This window comes from Panicum hallii, chromosome 4 (genome assembly GCF_002211085.1).
Source record: "Panicum hallii strain FIL2 chromosome 4, PHallii_v3.1, whole genome shotgun sequence".
NCBI lineage: Eukaryota > Viridiplantae > Streptophyta > Magnoliopsida > Poales > Poaceae > Panicum > Panicum hallii.
Window position 1 is genome coordinate 20,471,098 of NC_038045.1, and position 19,147 is coordinate 20,490,244.

The 19,147-nt window shown below is 43.1% G+C and overlaps 2 protein-coding genes across 4 annotated transcripts; both read right to left on the reverse strand.

Annotated features, from left to right (window-relative positions):
- Positions 1-442: 442 nt before the first annotated feature.
- LOC112889216 (probable E3 ubiquitin-protein ligase XBOS34) lies at positions 443-6,728 on the reverse strand. 3 transcript variants are annotated; one of them, XM_025955729.1, is made up of 10 exons: positions 5,925-6,728; positions 5,704-5,784; positions 4,080-4,196; positions 3,854-3,965; positions 3,158-3,246; positions 2,989-3,059; positions 2,779-2,860; positions 1,859-1,961; positions 1,524-1,609; positions 443-1,233 (listed from the first exon to the last, which is right to left on the reverse strand). In XM_025955729.1, the coding sequence occupies exons 2-10, from the start codon at positions 5,704-5,706 to the stop codon at positions 688-690; spliced, it is 1,209 nt and encodes a 402-aa protein (XP_025811514.1). In that variant the 5' UTR covers positions 5,707-5,784; positions 5,925-6,728; the 3' UTR covers positions 443-687. The 3 variants fall into 3 exon arrangements, with proteins under 3 accessions (XP_025811514.1, XP_025811515.1, XP_025811516.1); XM_025955730.1 differs by having other exon boundaries at positions 4,080-4,580; positions 5,704-6,728; XM_025955731.1 differs by having other exon boundaries at positions 3,341-3,965; positions 4,080-4,580; positions 5,704-6,728.
- Positions 6,729-6,908: 180 nt separating this feature from the next.
- On the reverse strand, positions 6,909-11,910 carry LOC112889215 (probable E3 ubiquitin-protein ligase XBOS34). Its single transcript, XM_025955728.1, has 9 exons — positions 11,509-11,910; positions 11,255-11,369; positions 10,417-10,497; positions 10,244-10,332; positions 10,049-10,140; positions 9,838-9,919; positions 9,345-9,447; positions 8,203-8,288; positions 6,909-7,926 (listed from the first exon to the last, which is right to left on the reverse strand). Exons 1-9 carry the CDS (start codon positions 11,608-11,610, stop codon positions 7,150-7,152), a joined length of 1,527 nt encoding a protein of 508 aa, XP_025811513.1. The 5' UTR covers positions 11,611-11,910; the 3' UTR covers positions 6,909-7,149.
- Positions 11,911-19,147: the final 7,237 nt, after the last annotated feature.

A 19,147-nucleotide genomic window follows, 5' to 3' on the forward strand; every position in this document is an offset into this window, starting at 1 on the left:
TTGATAATTGGAGGTAAAAATGTCCTCCTTCCATATGAGAATCACACCCAAGAGTACCGTTGGCAATTAATTTGCCAACCAGGACTATCGTCTATCTCACACCAATTTACATCATATATGCCTGTTGGCCACAACTGGTTGTAGTAAGAAACAAATACCAAGCCGTATAAGTTCCATCTTAATTTTTTTTCATAATCTTTTGCTAAGTTAATAAATCACCAAGCACCTACAGCGCACCCCCAATTTACCGATTGTCGAAACCACTGTCATCAAAGAAATCGAATCCGATCAGCTCTTTTTAAAGCAAGTACCAGTTGCTTGGATCCTTCGTGATCAACTCCATGTATAACTTTCGCTCATATTATGAAAAGCATCAGCACAGCCTTGGAAAAGTAATCAGAATTAAGAGCATCAACACACATGCGCAGCTGAGTAATCAGAATTTCAACGAGGATCAGCAAATGCCATTAGATGAACTGCCGTCTGCCGGGGGTGTGTTCACACATAATTGACTTAAACAGATATGTGCATATAACTGCCCTATACTAGTGGGCTTCTAGCTCAACCAATTCACAATTGGACAAAGTCATTGCAGCATGAACTATGCAATCATTAATTTCTAGATAGAGACATCGCCATCTGAGCTTATAGGAAAGGTACCAATTGCCAATTTTCCAAGTCTACTCCTCAAACCTGATAGAGGCGGATAACCTGGTTGATTGCGGCGCGGCAAATAGGGCACGCCCCATTCTTGGATTTTATGTCCTTCAAGCAGGGCATGCAGAAAGCCATATGCTCGCACGGAACACAGGCACCTTCCACTGCGGCATCCAAACATATAACACATCTGCGCCAGGGATTACCATTGTTGGTCATCTTAGCTTCGCTTTCCACAGGTTCACCAGAGCTTGCGTCTGGACTCTTTTGGTTGTAACTTGTTCCAGCCATGCCCCGTCCATTGTGTCTACTGCTTCTTTTGGTGTCGACTTGAGCATGGCCACTTATCATCAAAGGCGCAGGAGCATCCGGTCGGCCGTATCGGCCAATGAGAGAGTTGCTTCGAAGCCTCCCCCAGTCGTCCATGTATGCACTTGACGCACTGGGCTGAACATTTGGAACTCCCTCTGCTTTAGCCCTTGCTAACTCAGCATAGCTGTGTGCCAAAGATGAAGTTGCAGGTAATGATCTCGGTATTGGTGGTTCTGCTGGTTGTGCCGGAACCGGGTTGACAACCTGACCAGAATGTGATGCTTAGAAAATTATGTCATGTTAACAAGGAGTCTAAAATTTGCAAAATTCAGCAAATTAATTCAAATTAGTCCAAACACTAGACCTTACATTGTTATTGCTAGAGAATATGGAAGAGATCTGATAGCATATGGCTGTTATGGTTATTCATAAATCTATTTGTTGATGCAAATAAAAATATTGTTCCATTAAAAAAAGATGAAAACATAGACCTCAGATGATATGGGTATAGCATGGTTAAACTAATAAGCATGGAAAACACCACAGGAAGTTACCTCTGCTGTGCCATGAAATGCATCATAAAACCGTTGAAGCATATGTTTGTCACCTTCATCGGCTGATAAAATCTCGTATCGACTTTCTGCACAGAACATCTCAACAAAATTTAAAAAGGAACGGCTATCCGGTCACTCTCCCTAGCATAACATTGCATCTGACTCAAAAGTAAAAGGAATCGTCAAGATGTAAAAGCTCCACAAGACAGATCATGCCATGACAGAAAGTAACCAACAACATAAACAAGCATTAGCTACTATACAATCATTTAGATGTTGCAAAATCTGTAACTTGAACCCCCCCCCCCCCCCCCCCCCAAAAAAAAAGTACATACCTGTTTCTTTGTCAAAAATTGTTATGGAAGGGTCTTCCTCATTAAGCTTTCCTTCCTCAATTTGGGATTTCCATAGTTCAATTACAGCATGTGGTTTAGAATTCTGCATTATCCACGCGTAAAAGAAATATCATAAACGATATGATTCTAGTAGCAGACAGCCATCAAATTGAACAAAATATATAATTGCAACAGAGGAAGTATAGCATTCATTACAACCCCTGACAAAAAATGTGCACTACATTGAAAACCAAAAGGTGATGACCTTATTAGCTCTATTAAAATTGTATCTATAGTCTTGCACGGCAACAAAAAGGTGGCATAACTTCTATTTGTGGTACAAACAAAAGGAGAGAATTCAAATGCACTGCAGCTATTTCTTGAAGTTTCATTTTTGTTGTTAATCCTGGCTGGGCCTCCTAACCAAATATGTATCTACAATGCATGGCTTATCATGATTCCACCCACTGCCCTCTGTGCTTTCCAACTCTGACCCTCGAGTTTATTTACTACCTCACGTTTCAGGTCGTGTGCAACAAATCAAAACCACCAGAGAGGCCAAACAACTGTGAAGTTAGAAAAAGAAAAGAACAGAAAAAATATCAGAGGTACAGGTAGTTGCAGTGAAGTTTCCTCCAAAAATTAAAAAAATTATTGGTATGAGCATGTATCAGTAGCTATACACAAATTTCTAATCTTCTGACAAGTCCTAATTCTTACTACAGGACTGGACAAGGGGAAAAGGATACACTTGAAAAGCAAGAGGTCAGTAATGCAATTACTACACATGTCGAAGATAAATGCGTGCAGGAATAGAATTCATAGATACATACAGAAATCCACAACTGTACACAGTAGTTTCTATGAGAGTTCCCCAAAAACACAGCAGAGTCGGATCAAGTTTGTAGTTACTGCTATACCTGCAATGCATGGTATATAGCTAACTCCAACTTGAGGGGCCTGGTTGGATTCTGCGCTTCACAGGGTAAAACTACTGCCCAACTGGGGAGAAAAAAGGCTTATATATTCATAAAACATATTTTGTAGTGAATATGTGCTCTTTGACATGCATTAGACATAGTACCAAAAGCTATAGAAAGTTATGTAAACAGAGCCAAGAATAAAATTACATCTTATTTGTCATGAACGAATCAGCACCATATTTCTCCCTCATGCATCCACGAAATAGACAAATGCATCGCTAAAAATAATTAGAGACAAAATATTAACAAAGAATCAAAATGAATAAAGTGTCATAGGCATTGTAAGCACAAAATAGGATGATAAAGGACTATCTACCTCTATGGCCCATACAACGTACAAATGGCCTTTTCGTCTCGCCAATTCAAGTGCGGTCTCACCATAGTCGTTTCTTAAATAAGGATTCGCTGCAAGAATACAGCAACAGGGGTATTTACACAGACCTACGATATAATGCATGGAACGAAGCAAAGTTATCATGTACAGTTCATCATCATATACCTCCATGTATGATAAGTAATTCAACAACTGTCTCGGCACCAGAATCGGCAGCATGGTGCAGTGCAGTTGCATGACGTGATTCAGCCATTTAGAGAGGGAGGCATCATGGACATTATAACAAAATAGTAACCTCGCTTGCAGTTAGTGCATGTTTAGCCAATAAAGTATGAATTTGCCTAATTACAGACGCTCTAATACTTCTTTTTAATATAATTGACACGAGAGCTGACAGTTCGTTTCAAAAGGAAAAAAAAAGGAGAGAGCTCTAGTCTTTGCACCAATCCTAGATCCGCCTAGCTTTGTCATAATTTCGAAGGATCACAAGTCACAAGAAAACACATTTTTACTAATGAGAGCTGGAATGATAGATGTGAGGCAACACCAAATCGAGCGTTTGTGAAAATCACAACATATGGTAGAAGTAAATGTTTCCTATGGGGCCACTGAATTTGCAATGCACCTTTTGTGCATCATAGGAATAATAGAAGACATGGGAAGAGCATTCCTACATACCCCGTCGGTAAGCATTGATATCTGCCCCCAATTCAATAAGCACCAGGGCCATTCCAGGCCCAGGCCACGCGCTCGCCTTCATCAGGGGGGTCTTCCTGAGCGAGTCAGTCGACTGACAAGCAGCATTTAATTTACCCCAGCATAAGCCGATAAGCGCATTACCGATCAACTAATTCCCAAGACAATAAACATGAGCTAGAGCTAACTCTCTCTAACCGTTAGTTACCTCGAGGTCTGCGGCCTGCGCTCGGAGGGCACGAATTCGCTCGATGCTGCCGTGAGGCACCTCCTTGTGCAGCTGCCGATCCAGCGGCATCAGTCGCTTGCTTCCGCAGGCACCCATCTGGAATCAACAGAAAGCTCAAGAGATTGGAGGCGGAGGCAGGGGAGGAGAGCAATCACCTCACGGATGAAACATTTCTGGTAGGAGCAAGGATTACGACCAAGAATGCAAATTCTGAGAAACCGGCCAAAGAACCCGACGATCACTCACGGATGAAGATGCCCCTGACGCGGCGACTCGGGCTCAAGAACCGACGGATCCACGCTGACAGGGTTGTAGATTTGGGAATTCTCTTTGGAGAGGAGAGGGTTTTGGGGAGGGACGAAGAACAACGCGGCTGCGGTTCCTTCCTGCCTCTTCGGCTCCCCCTCCCTGCACTGTGCCCGACAGTTCCAGGTGTCTCCTTCTTATTGGCTTTTTCTTTGGCCCCACCGTTCCAGCGTACTTTGCCAACCGTTAATTTTAGTTTAGCAGATTTGCCATTGAAAAAAATATACGTATATGATATGTGACTTATGATATGATAATTTTAGACACGTATATGATATGTTTGGTTGGTTGGACAAGATTGATTATGAGTTGAGCATGTGTAGATAGGAATGCAAGTTATATATATTTTGAGTTATTGGATCAATTAAAAAAATTGATAAAATAAACTAGAATGGCATTCTATGTAAATAATTTGGGAGAAGAAATAAACTAGAGTGGCATGCTATCATAATTAATTAAGTGACAAAAAATACTATTGGGTACCCACTTACGTCCTTATCCGTAGATGTTCGGTTGTTCGGTCTAGAGACAGAGTGGATAAAATATCTATGTTAAGAGAATATTTCGCTAGATGAAGGATGAGACGGCTGCCTAGAAGATACTCTCTTCGTTCTTAAATTTTCTAGATATATAAATTTTAAATGTAAAAATGTAGCAGCACCATGGCCGCTTCCAGCAACCGAGGCCGCACGGTTGCCTTCGTCAGGGGATCATCCCGATCACGTCGGTCGACTGAGAAGTGAGAAGCAACATTGATCCGGACCACAGCAGCATGACTCGAGTGATTCCGGTTCTAAGTTGCAGCCGGAAGCTAGCAGCAACATCTTAGAGTGAGTGAGGTGCCTCGACGTCCGCGCCCAGCACTCGGAGGGCCCGAACGCGCTCGGTTCTTCTGCCGTAGAACACCCCCGGGTTTAGGATGGGGAAGGAAGAACGAGATAGAGAGGGACGCGGCGCGGCTCCCCGACGTCCCCGGTGTCGCTGCTTTCTGCCTGTTCCCCTCCCCCCTCCCGCCACGTGTCTCTACCATGCTACCCAGCAAAGGGTAACGCCGCCAATTTTTTTCTTATCTTTGTTTCCCCTTACTCTTCATCTCCCAACTCTCGCTCTCTATTTTGGCAACAAGATGAAACTTAAGATTACAGTACTATATATTCTTTTTTGATACTACAACTTAAAACAGTTCGAATCCAAGCTATGCTTATTATGCTTAAAGAAAGTGTTTTGGGCATGATTATAATGGTTGCAGACAAATGGAGAAGGGCCAGAAAACAAATAACAATTTGTTTGCACTTACCATTATCCATCATCTAAGTCTCAGAGCTTGTATGTCGCGTTCATCAGCAATAGCTATGACTATGAGTACGCTGGTCCACACCTGTGCATTTCATCAAATACATATAGAGCATATCTCATGCTGTCAGCTTTGCTTAAGTTGGGCAAGCAAGATATCTTTGATGGGGGCAAGAGCTTGCAAAATAACAAGCTGCAGTCATTTCTATAGGTCCACAAGCTCACCCAGTGAGGATGAGTACACAGCTTCCTGGTGAGGTCTGGCTGCTGATGGTGACGCCGCGCGCTGTACCCAATCACCATGCTTTGTATATAGCTAGCTTCTCTATCACGCGTGCCCACACATGCATCTGCATATATGAATTGAACAGCCTGCATGCATATGCATATTAGATCTTAGACAACAAGAAGCTATCTTATAAAACGACACAGTACCTTGTTCATCGAATGCGAGTAAAACGTGGCCGAGGACGTTGTTGCCACCTTGTTCCTAGGCAGAGGACGTCTGGTTCCAGTGTTGGGTTAGTGAGTAGCTTGCCTTGGAGGCATTTCGTCGAGCAGCTATCGGGCATCTTCCAATGGCCGCTCCGCCTGCCAGGGCGCTTGCTGGTGCGCTCGGCGGAGTGGGAGGGCGCGCGGGGAGCCGCGAAGGGCTGGCACTACTTGCCTGCTTCATCATATGTGCATTCCAATGGCGCCGGCGTGGACACTGCTGCTCCTTCGCGGGTGGCGGATAGCACGTAGCAGACGTACTAGGCAACAAGCGGAGGGAGCGTAGAGGTAGGCGACGACGAGGGTAAGCGCCCTTCCTTTGGCTACGTCCGTTCTCTCTCGGGCCTCCGGGCCGGCGGGCGCCAGATGCCTCGTGCCGTGGTCGCGTGCCTCCGGCTTCTGCGCGGGTCGCGCGTCCCTCGTTCGCAGAGCTGCACGGCGGGACGTGGGGCTGCTGCTGCGAGGCGGGGAACCAGCAACCAGTCGAGCGAGGCGGCGCTCGGGAAGGCTCTGGAAACACTAGGTGCTGTGCCCGATTCTGGATGGTCCGATCAAAATCCGACGGCAGGAAAAAAGCATGCGACGTGGCCCAATAAGATGCTTGAGCTTGGTCCAGGATTCGTTATAGAGAGATTTTGGCAACAAGATGAAGCAATGCATTTTGCTGCTCTCTTGCCAGTTGTTCAAACAACTGTAAATTTCAGCACGATGCCACCATTGAGAGCAGCCAAAAGTACACTTTGTTTCGAGATCTGTTACTGCTATCACAGCACAATTGTCTTACACTTATATACACAAGACCGACCACCGTATAACAGCCCGAGTGGATCACATTACACGAAAGTCATAATTTACACTGCAGTCACAGCTGCATAATTTTTTAGATAAAGATGCTCCCATCAAAACTTGTCGCGAGAACCATCCATTGCTGACTTTCCAGGCTCACCGTTTCAACTCCTCAAACGGCGTAGAGGCGAACAACCTGGTTGATCGTGGCGCGGCAGATAGGGCACCCCCACTTCTTGGACTCGATATCCTTCAAGCAGGACATGCAACCAGCCATGTGGCCGCACGGAATGCAGGCACCTTCCACGGGGGCATCCAAACAGATAACACAGGTGCCGGAAGGAGTGTTGCCACTGCCGCTCGCATTAGCCTCATTTTCTCCTGGTCTAGCTGCTGCTGCACCACCTTCGGTGGTAGCAGGCATGGCTACATCAACAGGAGTAGCATCTACGGATGGATACTGAACAGGGCCACTGTAGAAGGTTTCTTCCGCGAATGGTGGGGCGGTTGGGGTTGGAAGAGCCGGAAGTGCTTCCTGCGGAATCACGAGTGGAGGGTTGGTTTGGGTTTTGCTGGGTCTAGATGAGCTTTGGCTAGAGCTTGTTCCAGGCATGTCCCATCCATTGTATGTGCTGCTGCTTGGGCCGTCAACCTGGGCTTGGGATTGGCTGCTCAACTTTGATGGTGCAGGAGCTGCTGGAGGTCCCCATCCGTTGTGAGAATTGCTTGGAGGGATAACCCAGCCATTGGTGCTGGGAGTGGATGCATTTGGTTGAACATCGGGCACTCCCTCCGCAATAGCTGATTGAATTGAGGCATTGATAGCCATCGCTAATTCAACATCCTCCTTGCTGGGTGCAGATTGTTCTGAAGGTGCCACAGATGAGTTTGCAGGTACTAGATTTGGCATTGGGAGATTTGCTAGTGGTGCTGGAGCCGTGTTGAAAACCTAAAAAGAAGGTGATGCTTAGATTATACTATTGTTTCTCTTGTACAAAGCTAGAAATTTAAATCCAGCAACTTCTGGTTCATTGAAACTCGAGACCACAACTTCACATCATCACTACTGTAGTTATTTAGATATCTATATATAAGCAAATATTGTTAACAGGACAAGCCTTCTTTTAGACGAATTTAGTTAAGAAAATATAAGAGTAATGTTCAGATACACTAAAGATATACCATGAATAAATAAATGAGCAAGAAAAATATTCCTGTAAGTTACCTGTGCCATGCCACAACAGGCATTATAAAACCTTTGAAGCTGTTGTTTGTCACCTTCAGAGGCTGGTAAGATCTTGTATCGAGTCTCTGTAAAGGACATCTCACTCAATTTTAGATAAGGAATGGCTACCTATTTCTCTCAGATGGACTTGACAGAAATCAATCAATGTTCATAAAGGGGTCGAACTGATTGTCATGAGTAAGACTAAGATATTTCAAAAATATCAAAAGAAATGTGGAAGCAGCATAAAAATAATTTGTCCAGCAATTAAAGCAAGTAACACACTGTTATTCTTTCAGAAATAGCAAGATGAAGAACTACTCCATTGACCAAATGGATTCATACAACAAAGAAATTTGATCAAGTTGGCTGCAGCCTTAAAAATTGGTAATAATGGTGTCAAGTTTCTATTAGGATAAAATTGAATATTACCAAATGATAAGGTAATTTGCTCGAAGTACCTTGATCCTCAGTGAGCACAGTAATAAAAGTTATTTTACGTTATGCAGTACAATTCGTTGTTTGTTGTTCGTTGTTCATTGTCATTTCACATTTCATATTTCTTTATTAAAATACCATATAGTGTAATAAAAGCACACCAGCGGATGAGGGGATTTTTTTTGATGTAAATTATCCATTTGCAACCAATGATGGTAAGTCTAATGTTTGCTTGCAGCGACAGCCATGGCATGAGCTCAACAGATAGAATGATAGGCAGGTTTTTGTGGATTTATGTGAGTTTCGATCTAAGTGGAGACTTAGGGATGACTAAAGATAACCAGCTGACCCCTTAGAAGAGTAAGGGAGTGATCAAGCATACATATGTATACGTATAAGGGTGTGACAATTCATGCTGATTGATCTTCTGTGCGCGGAAGATATATATGCAGTCGTGAGTTCGTGACACAGCATGTCTCCTAATCCAGACTCTAGTTGGAATAAAATGAGTTGCCAACATGTAACCTTCAGAAACCCAAGGCACTTCCTTTTTTTAAAAAAAAGATAAGATATATCTTAAATCAGATGTAAGCATCATTACACACCACAATGGAAATCATATTGGCAAAGCAAGTAGCCAATAACATAATCAAGCATTTAAAATTGCCAAATCTGTAAATTGAAAACTAAAGCATGGTACATACTTGTTCCTTTGTCAAAAATGATAATGGAAGGGTCAGCCAGGTTAAGCTTTGGTTCCTCAATTTGAGCTTTCCATAGTTTAACTACAGCACGTGGTTTAGAAGCCTGCAGTTCATTAAGAAAACAAATATAACAAATCATGGTCATTTCAATAGCATGTACCATCAAGAAAAAAATATCGACTGCAACCAAGGAGGCACAGTGTTCACTGCTAATCGCTGAAGTAAGCAAAACACAACTCTAAGAAACAAACAAAGGAAATGATTGCACATGTGCGCTTTAACAACAGAACATGGCAGCACCAGTGATTTACTCGCTTCGCTCTTTGCCAGGGACGCGATGCTAATAGCATTGCTAGCTCATTTTAATGTTAATTAATTGCAAAAATAGCGTAGGAATTCAATGTGTAGGAGATACGCCAAATATCCAAAACTATAAACAGTAACTGCATAATTTAAAAACAAAGCAGAATCCATTCAAACTTTTAAGTCATACCTGTAATTCAGGATATATAGCTAGCTCCAACTTAAGAAGCCTGGTTGGAGCCCGCACCTCACAGGGTATAACCACAGCCCAACTGGGAAAAAGAAGCAAGGATTAGAAACTCATAAACATACTGTGTAATGATTCTCACACCTAATTGCTCCATGATATGCATCCAGATGTACAACATAAATGACAGAAAATAATGTCAATAAAATATTACATCTTTCTTGTCATGAACTGTGGAGCAATTGCATCCAAAAAAGCAGGAGCATAATTCTCCCTCATCCATCCACAAAAAAGAGAAATCCGTCCCTACAAATAATTACATAAGAAATGTGTGAAACAATCAGAACGAATACTTTTCCGTAAGTACTAAGTACTATATGCACAGTAGGACACCCAGTAAATAACATACCTCTATGGCCCGTACGACATTCACATGGCCCTTTTCTCTTGCCAATTCAAGGGCAGTATTGCAATCATCATTTGGTATGAAAGGATTGGCTGCAAGAATATGCATTTAACAAAACTACTACAATTCACGAGAAAGGAATGCAGCATTTCATATATATATAGATCATGATATACCTCCATGTGTGAGAAGTAAATGGACAGTCTGCTCAAGCCCTTTCTTGGCAGCATGGTGCAATGGAGTCCCACAAAATGATCCTGCCAATGGAAAATGGGGAGGATTAGAAACATAATAACAAGAAATGGTAGACTCTCCAACCAAGCATGCGTTCTGAGATTATTGCCACATGTAACTTTTTCAGCAACTTGGAAGAATCATATCAAATAGTTAACATTTCATTAATGCAGAGTTGGACAGAAGCGTGCTATACTGTGACACCATGTCTTTATTGATTTGATTCCATGAACATATAATACTCAAGGGTATCTAAATGGAATGCTGTTTGCTAAACCTTCTCTTGTGCAGTGTTTTTAAGGTGCCGCCTAGGCGACAAGGCGGTGGTGGCTCGCCTCGCCTAAGGTGTCCTTAGTCCACCTTAGCCCGCCTAGGCGTCGCCTAGGCGATAAGGCGGTGGTGGCTCGCCTCGCCTCGCCTTAACGCTTTAAAAACCATGCTCTTATGTGCCTGAAATGTACCCTATTTACCTATTTGATTGGGCAGTTTAGGCTCCCTAATAACTTTAAGGTTCTGCTATACTTCCAAACTCCAACCTCCACACATTTTACACCCACATTTGTATCCAAATTAACCTTTTTCTTGAGCAATCCTTAACTATGGCTCTTTTCCTAGAACTAAACTAACAGGAACACGCCAGTTCTGTGCAAACCCCAACCTTTTTTCCCTATCCGGGCCACCGAATCTGTGCAAACCCCAGTACTGTGGCATAGGAATCGCAGTGGTAAGTTCAACTAAGACAGTGTAACAAGAAGAAAGGCACGAGAAGAGCGCCCATACCTGGCCTGTAGGCGTTGACATTGGCTCCCAACTCGATGAGCACCTTGGCCACGTTGAGCAGATCGGGACGCATGCAGGCCACCATCAGGGGCGTCTTCCCCTCCTTGTCAATCCACTGCAACCAAGCACGCAAACAGCAGCAGCAGCAGCAGCAGCAGCAGCAGCAGCAGCAGCGCGGCAGTGAGTCGAGGGGTTGGTGCGGTGATAAGGGCGTAAAAGTTTATTATCCTGACTGGGCTGGGTGGCCGACTGACCTCAAGGCCAGCGCCCTGCGCGCGGAGGGCCCGAATCCCGTCGGCGTTGCCGTAGTTGACCTGCTGGTACAGCAGCTCCTCCTTGGACTGCTGCAGCCCCATCCCGGCTCACGAAACAGTCCAAATCGGAGATGGGGAGGGGAAGGGGGCAATCTCCCGACCGAAATCCCCCGCGAATCGACCCAGACAGGAGAGGCTGTTCCTGCGGTCGATCGTTGCGAGGCAGTGCCCGCGCGCGCGTGGAGGGTCTGGGGGAGCGGCGGCGATGCGGTCAGGAACCAGCCCGGAGGAGATCCCCGCCGCGGGAGGGTGGCGGGGGGCGGGCGGGCGGTTCCCGGGGAGGCGCGGGGGTTGGATTGGGAGGCGGGCAGGGGAGGAGACGGGAGATTGGTTATTAGGAGTTTAATGCGCGGTGGTTCGAGGAAATGGGTGGGAAATTGAAGAGGGCGAAGCTGACAGTTTTTCTCCGCTCGTGATGGCGGCCTAGTACTTTTTCCTTCGTGGCGAAGGGATTTGCGGGCAAGGCAGAGGGCACGCGGGATGTGACGTGACACGAGTCTGACCAGCCAGGCAGTCACGACTGACGAGTGGGTCATGCCTCGACCCGCGGTAATCCGTGTGGTTTGCCACTGGCGAACTGATTCCAGAGCATGATATACCTTACGGGACTTCACGGGATTTAATAAAATAAATTTAATATTATAAATATTATTATTTTTCTATACATTTGATCAAAGTTGTTTAAATTTAATTTAAGATAAATCTAATATGATATATAAATAAAAATAGAAGAAGTACAAACGGAGGGATGTAGACAAATTGTTCGGTTGAATTTTAAACCGGAAGCATCCCCCTCTCTCTCCCTCCTTTTTCTTAAAATCATGCTTCCTTTTTCATTAAAAAAAACTTGAGTTTCTGTTCTAGAATGGAATATAAGGTTCAGATCGCTGAGCCGTAGCACTTCGAATTTAACGTTAATCTATAGAGCAATAAAAAAGAAATGAAGCATTTAGATGGTACGAAAAATATACATATATATGATTTCAAATGACAGAGATACATATTTGTTTTCCTCTAAAATTAATTACCTAGCATGTTACATTTGGAATCGGAAGGGCCGCAAGAATTCAAATCTTTTGCTCCAAAGGACTTTAAACGGAAAAAAAATGCAATTGGGAACTCTAGACACAAACCTTGAAAGTCCTCTATTTTTTCATCGGCAGAAACGTTATCTTCAATACCGCTAACTTTGGTTAAAAATTTGAAGACCAGGTACTTAAGGAATACTACTTGTAGTGCGGCAAATAATAATAGTGGACCCATTTGTGAATGGGGCACGTATTTCTAGCATAGTTGGGATTCCCTCATTTCTTGAAAAATGCAATTCTAGCTTTTTACCAAGTTAATCTACCTCAACTTTAACAAATATATATTAAAAACTAATAGTATTTATGTTACCAACTAATTATATGAAATATATTTTTATAATATAATTATTTGGAGCCATAAAAGTTAATATATCTTTTTATAAACTTACTAAACTTGAAGAGGTTTGACTATTCAAATCTAAAATTGTATTCTTTTAGGACGGAGGAGGTAGTAGGTCGTTACTACTCCCTCTATCCAAAAGAATGTAATTCTAAATTTCTAGCAAGTTAATTTATCTTAATTTTAACCAAATATATATAAAAAATAAATATATGACAGCGCATAGTTATATCATAAAACATATTTATTATAATATATTTATTTAGAGTTATAAATATTAATACTGTTTTTTATAAATTTAGTTTTACTCGGTCTAAATTTAGATTGTACTTTTTTTTTGAACGGAGGTAGCAGTACGTTGTTCCATTGCGAATGGAGCTTTGTCTTTTGTCTCCTTTGACTGCAGGCTCAACGTCCGCGTGTCATGGACATACTGGAACTGATGCAGAATTCACTGGGAACATTTTTGGACAGAATCCGGACAACCGGTTACCGACTTGCTCGATCATCTCGTCTCTAGTACTTTATACCAATACCACATTACTGCTGTAAAATTGCATCCAAGACGAAAAAGACGAAAAAGAGTGGACGGGATAGTTTTGCTGCTGTAAAATTGGATATGAGCAAGGCCTACGATAGAGTGGAGTGGCTCTTCCTAGAGAAAATGCTCCTGAGGGTTTCATGAGCGATGGGTGAACACCATCATGAAGTGCGTGACTACAGTAACATATAGGATCAAAGTTAATGGTGAGCTTACGGATGTGATTGTACCTGAAAGGGGGCTGTGACAAGGGATCCTATTTGCCCTAATCTGTTCTTGCTGTGTGCTGAAGCGTTTTCATGTTTGCTTCATGCAGCCGAAGAAAGAGGTGATTTGGAGGGGGTGAAAGTGTGTCGAGAAGCACCGAACATTAACCATCTATTGTTTGTGGATGATTCTTTGCTACTCTTGAAAGCTGATGAACGGAGTGCAAATCGTTTGCAAAATTTTCTTTCGTTATATGAGGACTGCTCGGGTCAGACAATAAACAAGGAGAAATTGTTGGTTATGTTTAGTCGGAACGCAAAATTTGTGCAGAAGCTGCAGGTGATGGCTGCTCTTGATATTAGTGTGGAAGCTCGTAATGAAAAGTACTTGGGATTACCTGTGTATATGGGAAAGTCGAAGGAGAAGATGTTCACTTATCTGAAAGATAAGAGTATGGAAACGTCTGCAGGGCTGGAAAGAGAAGCTGTTATCCAGGGCTGGGAAAGAAATTTTGATAAAGGCAGTTGCACAAGCAATTCCGAGCTACGCAATGTCTTGTTTGGATCTCACAAAAATATTATGTGATGCGATCAACACGATGATTTGTCAGTTTTGGTGGGCACAACAAGAAAATGAGAATAAAATGCATTGGCTGTCTAAGGAGAAGCTTTGTTCTAGAAAAGAAAAATGGGGGCTGGGGTTCTGAGATCTGCACGCCTGTTTGGGACTGCTTCACTTCAAATTTTGCTGCTCAGCTTCCAATATCTCAAACCAAACACCCACAACTTCACCTGGTCAGCTTCATAAAAAATGGTGAAATTGGCCTCAACTTCACAAATTTCTTGAAGCAGCGTACTTCACATATTGACGTTTTATACCTCCTCGTGAAGTTGGAGGATATTTACCCACTCTGCCATCGATTACACAGCAAAAAACGAAACGTTTTTCTCCTTCTATTTTCCAGACCTGAGCGCTACTTGCCTTTCTTCCTCCCGTGTCCTGCCTTTCTTCCTCCCCTGGACACAACTGACTGCAACCCTAGGGCAGGGCCCTGTCAGCCGCCAGCAGATCCTGCCCCATGGAGCTCGCCGGCGACCTCCCTGCGACTCCAATTGCCAGATCCGGCGGCGAGGTACCTTCCTCCACCGATGTCAGCTTGGATCCTCCCTCCCAACCTGTTGCTCCCTCCCTGTCTCCAAATGTCGCCCCAATGCCTCCGGTTCGAGCTGGCAAGGCAAGGCTGGAGGTTGCTTGCTAATCCGGAGTCCTTATGTGCACAGGTCCTCAGAGCTAAATATTTTCCTCATGGTGATCTGTTGGCAGTGAAGGAAAAACCGGGCATCTCATACTCGTGGCGGAGCATTGTCCGGGACATACAAGCGCTGAACAAGGGATTGATTTGGCGTGTTGGTGACGGGTCACAGATCAACATTTGGCTTGACCCATGGATACCAGATGGTGTGACCAAAAGGCCGATTACTGCAAGAGGTCAAACTGTTTTGACAAGAGTTTCATAATTGATAGATCCAGTTACGGGTGATTGGGATGGACAGATGGTTCAAGGAGTGTTTTGGGAGGAGGATTGGAAACGTATCCTCAGCATACCAATCAAGCACGGCATGGAGGACTTGTTAGCATGGCACTTGGACAGCAAGGGGAAGTTCTCTGTCAAGTCAGTTTATCACGTCCTGGATGATTGCAGAGAAAGAGAGACTAGCCGGCAACATGGTGAAGGCAGCTCAAGCGTTGGCCAGAGTTCCCATCATGGATTCGGTTGGCAGAAGATTTGGAAGTTGCAGTGCCCACCGAAAGTGAAGCATTTTTTCTGGAGATTCACTCACAACAGTCTACCGGTCAGACGCAATATTAGCAGACGGGGAATGGAAATTGACACTCGGTGCCCGGTGTGTTGGAGGCTGGATGAAAATGGTGGACATTGCTTTCTAAAGTGCAAATATGTGAAACAATGCTGGAGGACTCTAAACCTGGAAGAGGAGAGGATCGCCTGGCTAGTTTGCCCTCGGCCATGCAAGTTTCAGCCCATGTCCTTTCATTATCTGAGGAGACGAAGCTTCTCATTATCGGCCTTCTCTAGTCATGGTGGGATGCTCGCAATAAGGCCAATGCGGGTGATCAACGGAGAACCATTGAGAAGATTATATACAAAGCTCGAATGGTAACACAGCAACTGCCGGATGCGACCACCGGCGATGGTGTGCAAATGGCGAGGGTGGGTGTTCCACGATGGGCACCACAGCCTCCTGATATTAGAAGATAAATGTGGATGTAGCTTTCTGGGCTGAGGAGTTGGAAGGGGCGTGGGGTTTTGTGATCCGTGACCACCAGGCCAATGCTGTTCTTGCAGGTGCAGGCAGGCTAGCTTTGGTCAGTGATGCTCTATATACCGAGTCTCATGCATGTATCGAAGCACTTCAGATTGCCGCAAATCGTGGTATGCATCGCGTCATCGTGGAAACTGACTCTCAGATCCTGGTGAAGGCGTTGCGATCGGATGAAATGGATCGAGCACCATCGGGTGTACTCTTAAGAGAGGCGAAGTTCATTATGGCGACGTTGTTTAGCTCTGTAGAAGTTTTGCATGTTCCTCGTTCTTGTAACTCTGTTGCCCATGGCTTGGCGCAGGTTGGTCGCGGTAGGGAGGCCAAGCTGGGATCCGGCCCCTCCTTTCTTTGATAAGATTTCTAAACACCACGTATAATCGGCTAATTCAGCACTAGGCATTACCCTCAAAACTGAACTCATCCATCCAATTTCTTGCATAGCACATTAGCACTTCCGGCAAAGCTAGCTAAAATGAGCAAGCACTATCACATCACACGACTTGGGGCTGTGTTTGCCAACGGCATGTTGGCTTCTTGAGCTCACCCGTTTGGTTTGACCCCACTTAATTTTAGGTCTCACGTTCCTCCACTGCAGCCAATTAATGCACATGTTCCTAAATGCTTTAATTTGTGAGAGAACAAGATGGACCATATATTAATGATTTAGCCTATGTCTAAAACTTTATATGATGTGGCAAAAACATATAACATGTTGTTTGGTTGTATTATTGCCACCCTTTAATAAGGTGACGTAAGCTGCTAAATGAGTGCCACAATATATTTATGCAGAGTTGGAAGGGGGAGAGAGAGGGAGAGAGAAGAAAAACGGGCTGCAAGTTTACAGCATGCTCTCAACCAGGTGCAACACAAACTCCAATAAACTTAGTGAGGGAATAAGAAAGGGAAGATGAATCATATATTAATTGTGCAGTCCACACATATAGCCAACTATTATATGAGCTGGTTATAAGATTGGTTTAGAATGAATGGTAATGGAATATAGCCAACAACTAGTTAAATTATTAACCTTGCTTTCAATTGGCTGTAAACTTGCAGCCCGCTTCTTCTCTCTTGTCTGTTTTCTCCTCCACCTCAGCATTAATGTAATGTGGCAATTCATAGAGCCCGCCTACCTCCCCTTATTATACCTGCTCTCACCTCTGCTCGGCTCGCCAACCTTAGTAATAAAATGTTGTAGTAGTAGTAGTACTACTCAAGTATAGCAAGCTATCCTAATACAGAGTAATTAGTTAAAATAAAGAAAGCTGATATCGAATTCATCTTTGAAATCCAAGTTGGAGTAGTTTGGGAAGCCAGGGACAATTGCTATTTTACAGGCTGATGCTATATGCAAAATAATCAGGGCTATTTACTCCCGCATGCCGCGCCGCGCCACTGGGCTATTTACTTATTTTGTTTTAATTGTTCGTATATCATCACTTAATGAGTAATTCTGAATGACCTTCATTTTTTTCTATTCTTTCACATGATCTGATCGAAAATAGTTTGTTGAAAATTACAATACATACTTGAGAAGGTTCTAGAAGAATTTTAAAATGGCAAGAGATAGAGTTGCCATGCTTCATCTGCAAGATAGGAATTCTCTACAATTAGGTATTTTGGATGGTTGGATAAGAATGAGAGAAAGTTCTAGAGTTACATATTTTGTAAAGAATAGTGTGAAAGTTTACTACTCCCTACGTCCCAAAATAAGTACACTTCTAGAGTTTGGATGAAGAGATCAATGTTAGTGAGAAATTATATATATACCCCCGTAAAGATGTAATCATTGCACTATGAGAGGAGAGAAAGTAGAAAAAGACAACTAAAGTTAGGTGGTCCCATTACTAGACGTGCACTTATTTTGGGATAAATTTTAAACTCTAGAAATACACTTATTATAGGATGGAGGGAGTACATGACAACACCATAACAAACATGAGCACCGATAAATAAAGGTGCTCTTCTTCCCTCTTGCCATACCATGGCATAAGAGGTCTCAATTAGAAGATGGCATGATAGTCATATTGTATAGTTGCGCCATGATATGATAGCCGCATAAAAAATACAAGAGTCCTGTGTTGTATCAAGCTATAGTGAATAAAAAATTATCTCATGTATAGAGTTGGTTTCACGTGTTGGTGTCTAGCCGAAAGTCTTCTCGGTGTAGTGTGGGTATAGAGTCTGCATAAGAAATAGTATCACACTAATTTGGTATGTTTCTCAGAAATCAGTGTCAAGATCAGGGGCACCGATTTCTCAATATAGTTGATCCTTTATCATAGTAGATTTGCATTTTTTTTCGGTAGAGGGACTATGTGCACGCTACATGGCTATGATTCAAATGATCTTTTGTTCATTTGTTCAGTTGTAAGCATTCCAAATGAAAATATGCATGAGGTGTACTGCCAAAACATTTAATGTTCTTACTGAATTTTGATTAACATCATTGTCCATTGATGTTGTCAGTAACTTAATTGCTGAATATAATTTGCATCTAAAATTTCATTTCTGTATTAGAATAATCACTCCGCTAGAGTGATTTTGATCGGTAAGATAGCAATATTTGTAATGGTTGTGATTTGAATCTAATACCTAGACGATATAATCATCAGTAGAATTGGGTGCCGAACATTTCTTTTTTGCTACTCTGAGCCACACTTCTATATTGGTGACACTTATTACTCTATTCTTTCTTGTTTAATTTTGCAACAACGTTGTCTAGCATCACTTATGACCAGTACAAGGACAATTACATGGTTGACTTTCTGGTAGATGATGTAATGACCCTTAATGAGTATCTAAGCGTGCATAAAATGGTCAGGATGGTTTCATATTCAAAAGCAACAAATGACAATGTTGACATATCTATACCTGGTGAAACAGCCAATGCCGGAGCATATCCACTAGCATAAGAAGAGTCTAAGGTGTTGGGTCACTCTTTGCTTGAGGAGAGAGCTGAAAATGCCTGATGCTTTGGACCCTTAGACAAGTCTAATATCTTTGTTAGCTCCTTAGGTAAGGCAAAGTTTCACCATGTTATGCTTCTCCCCAAGTCTGA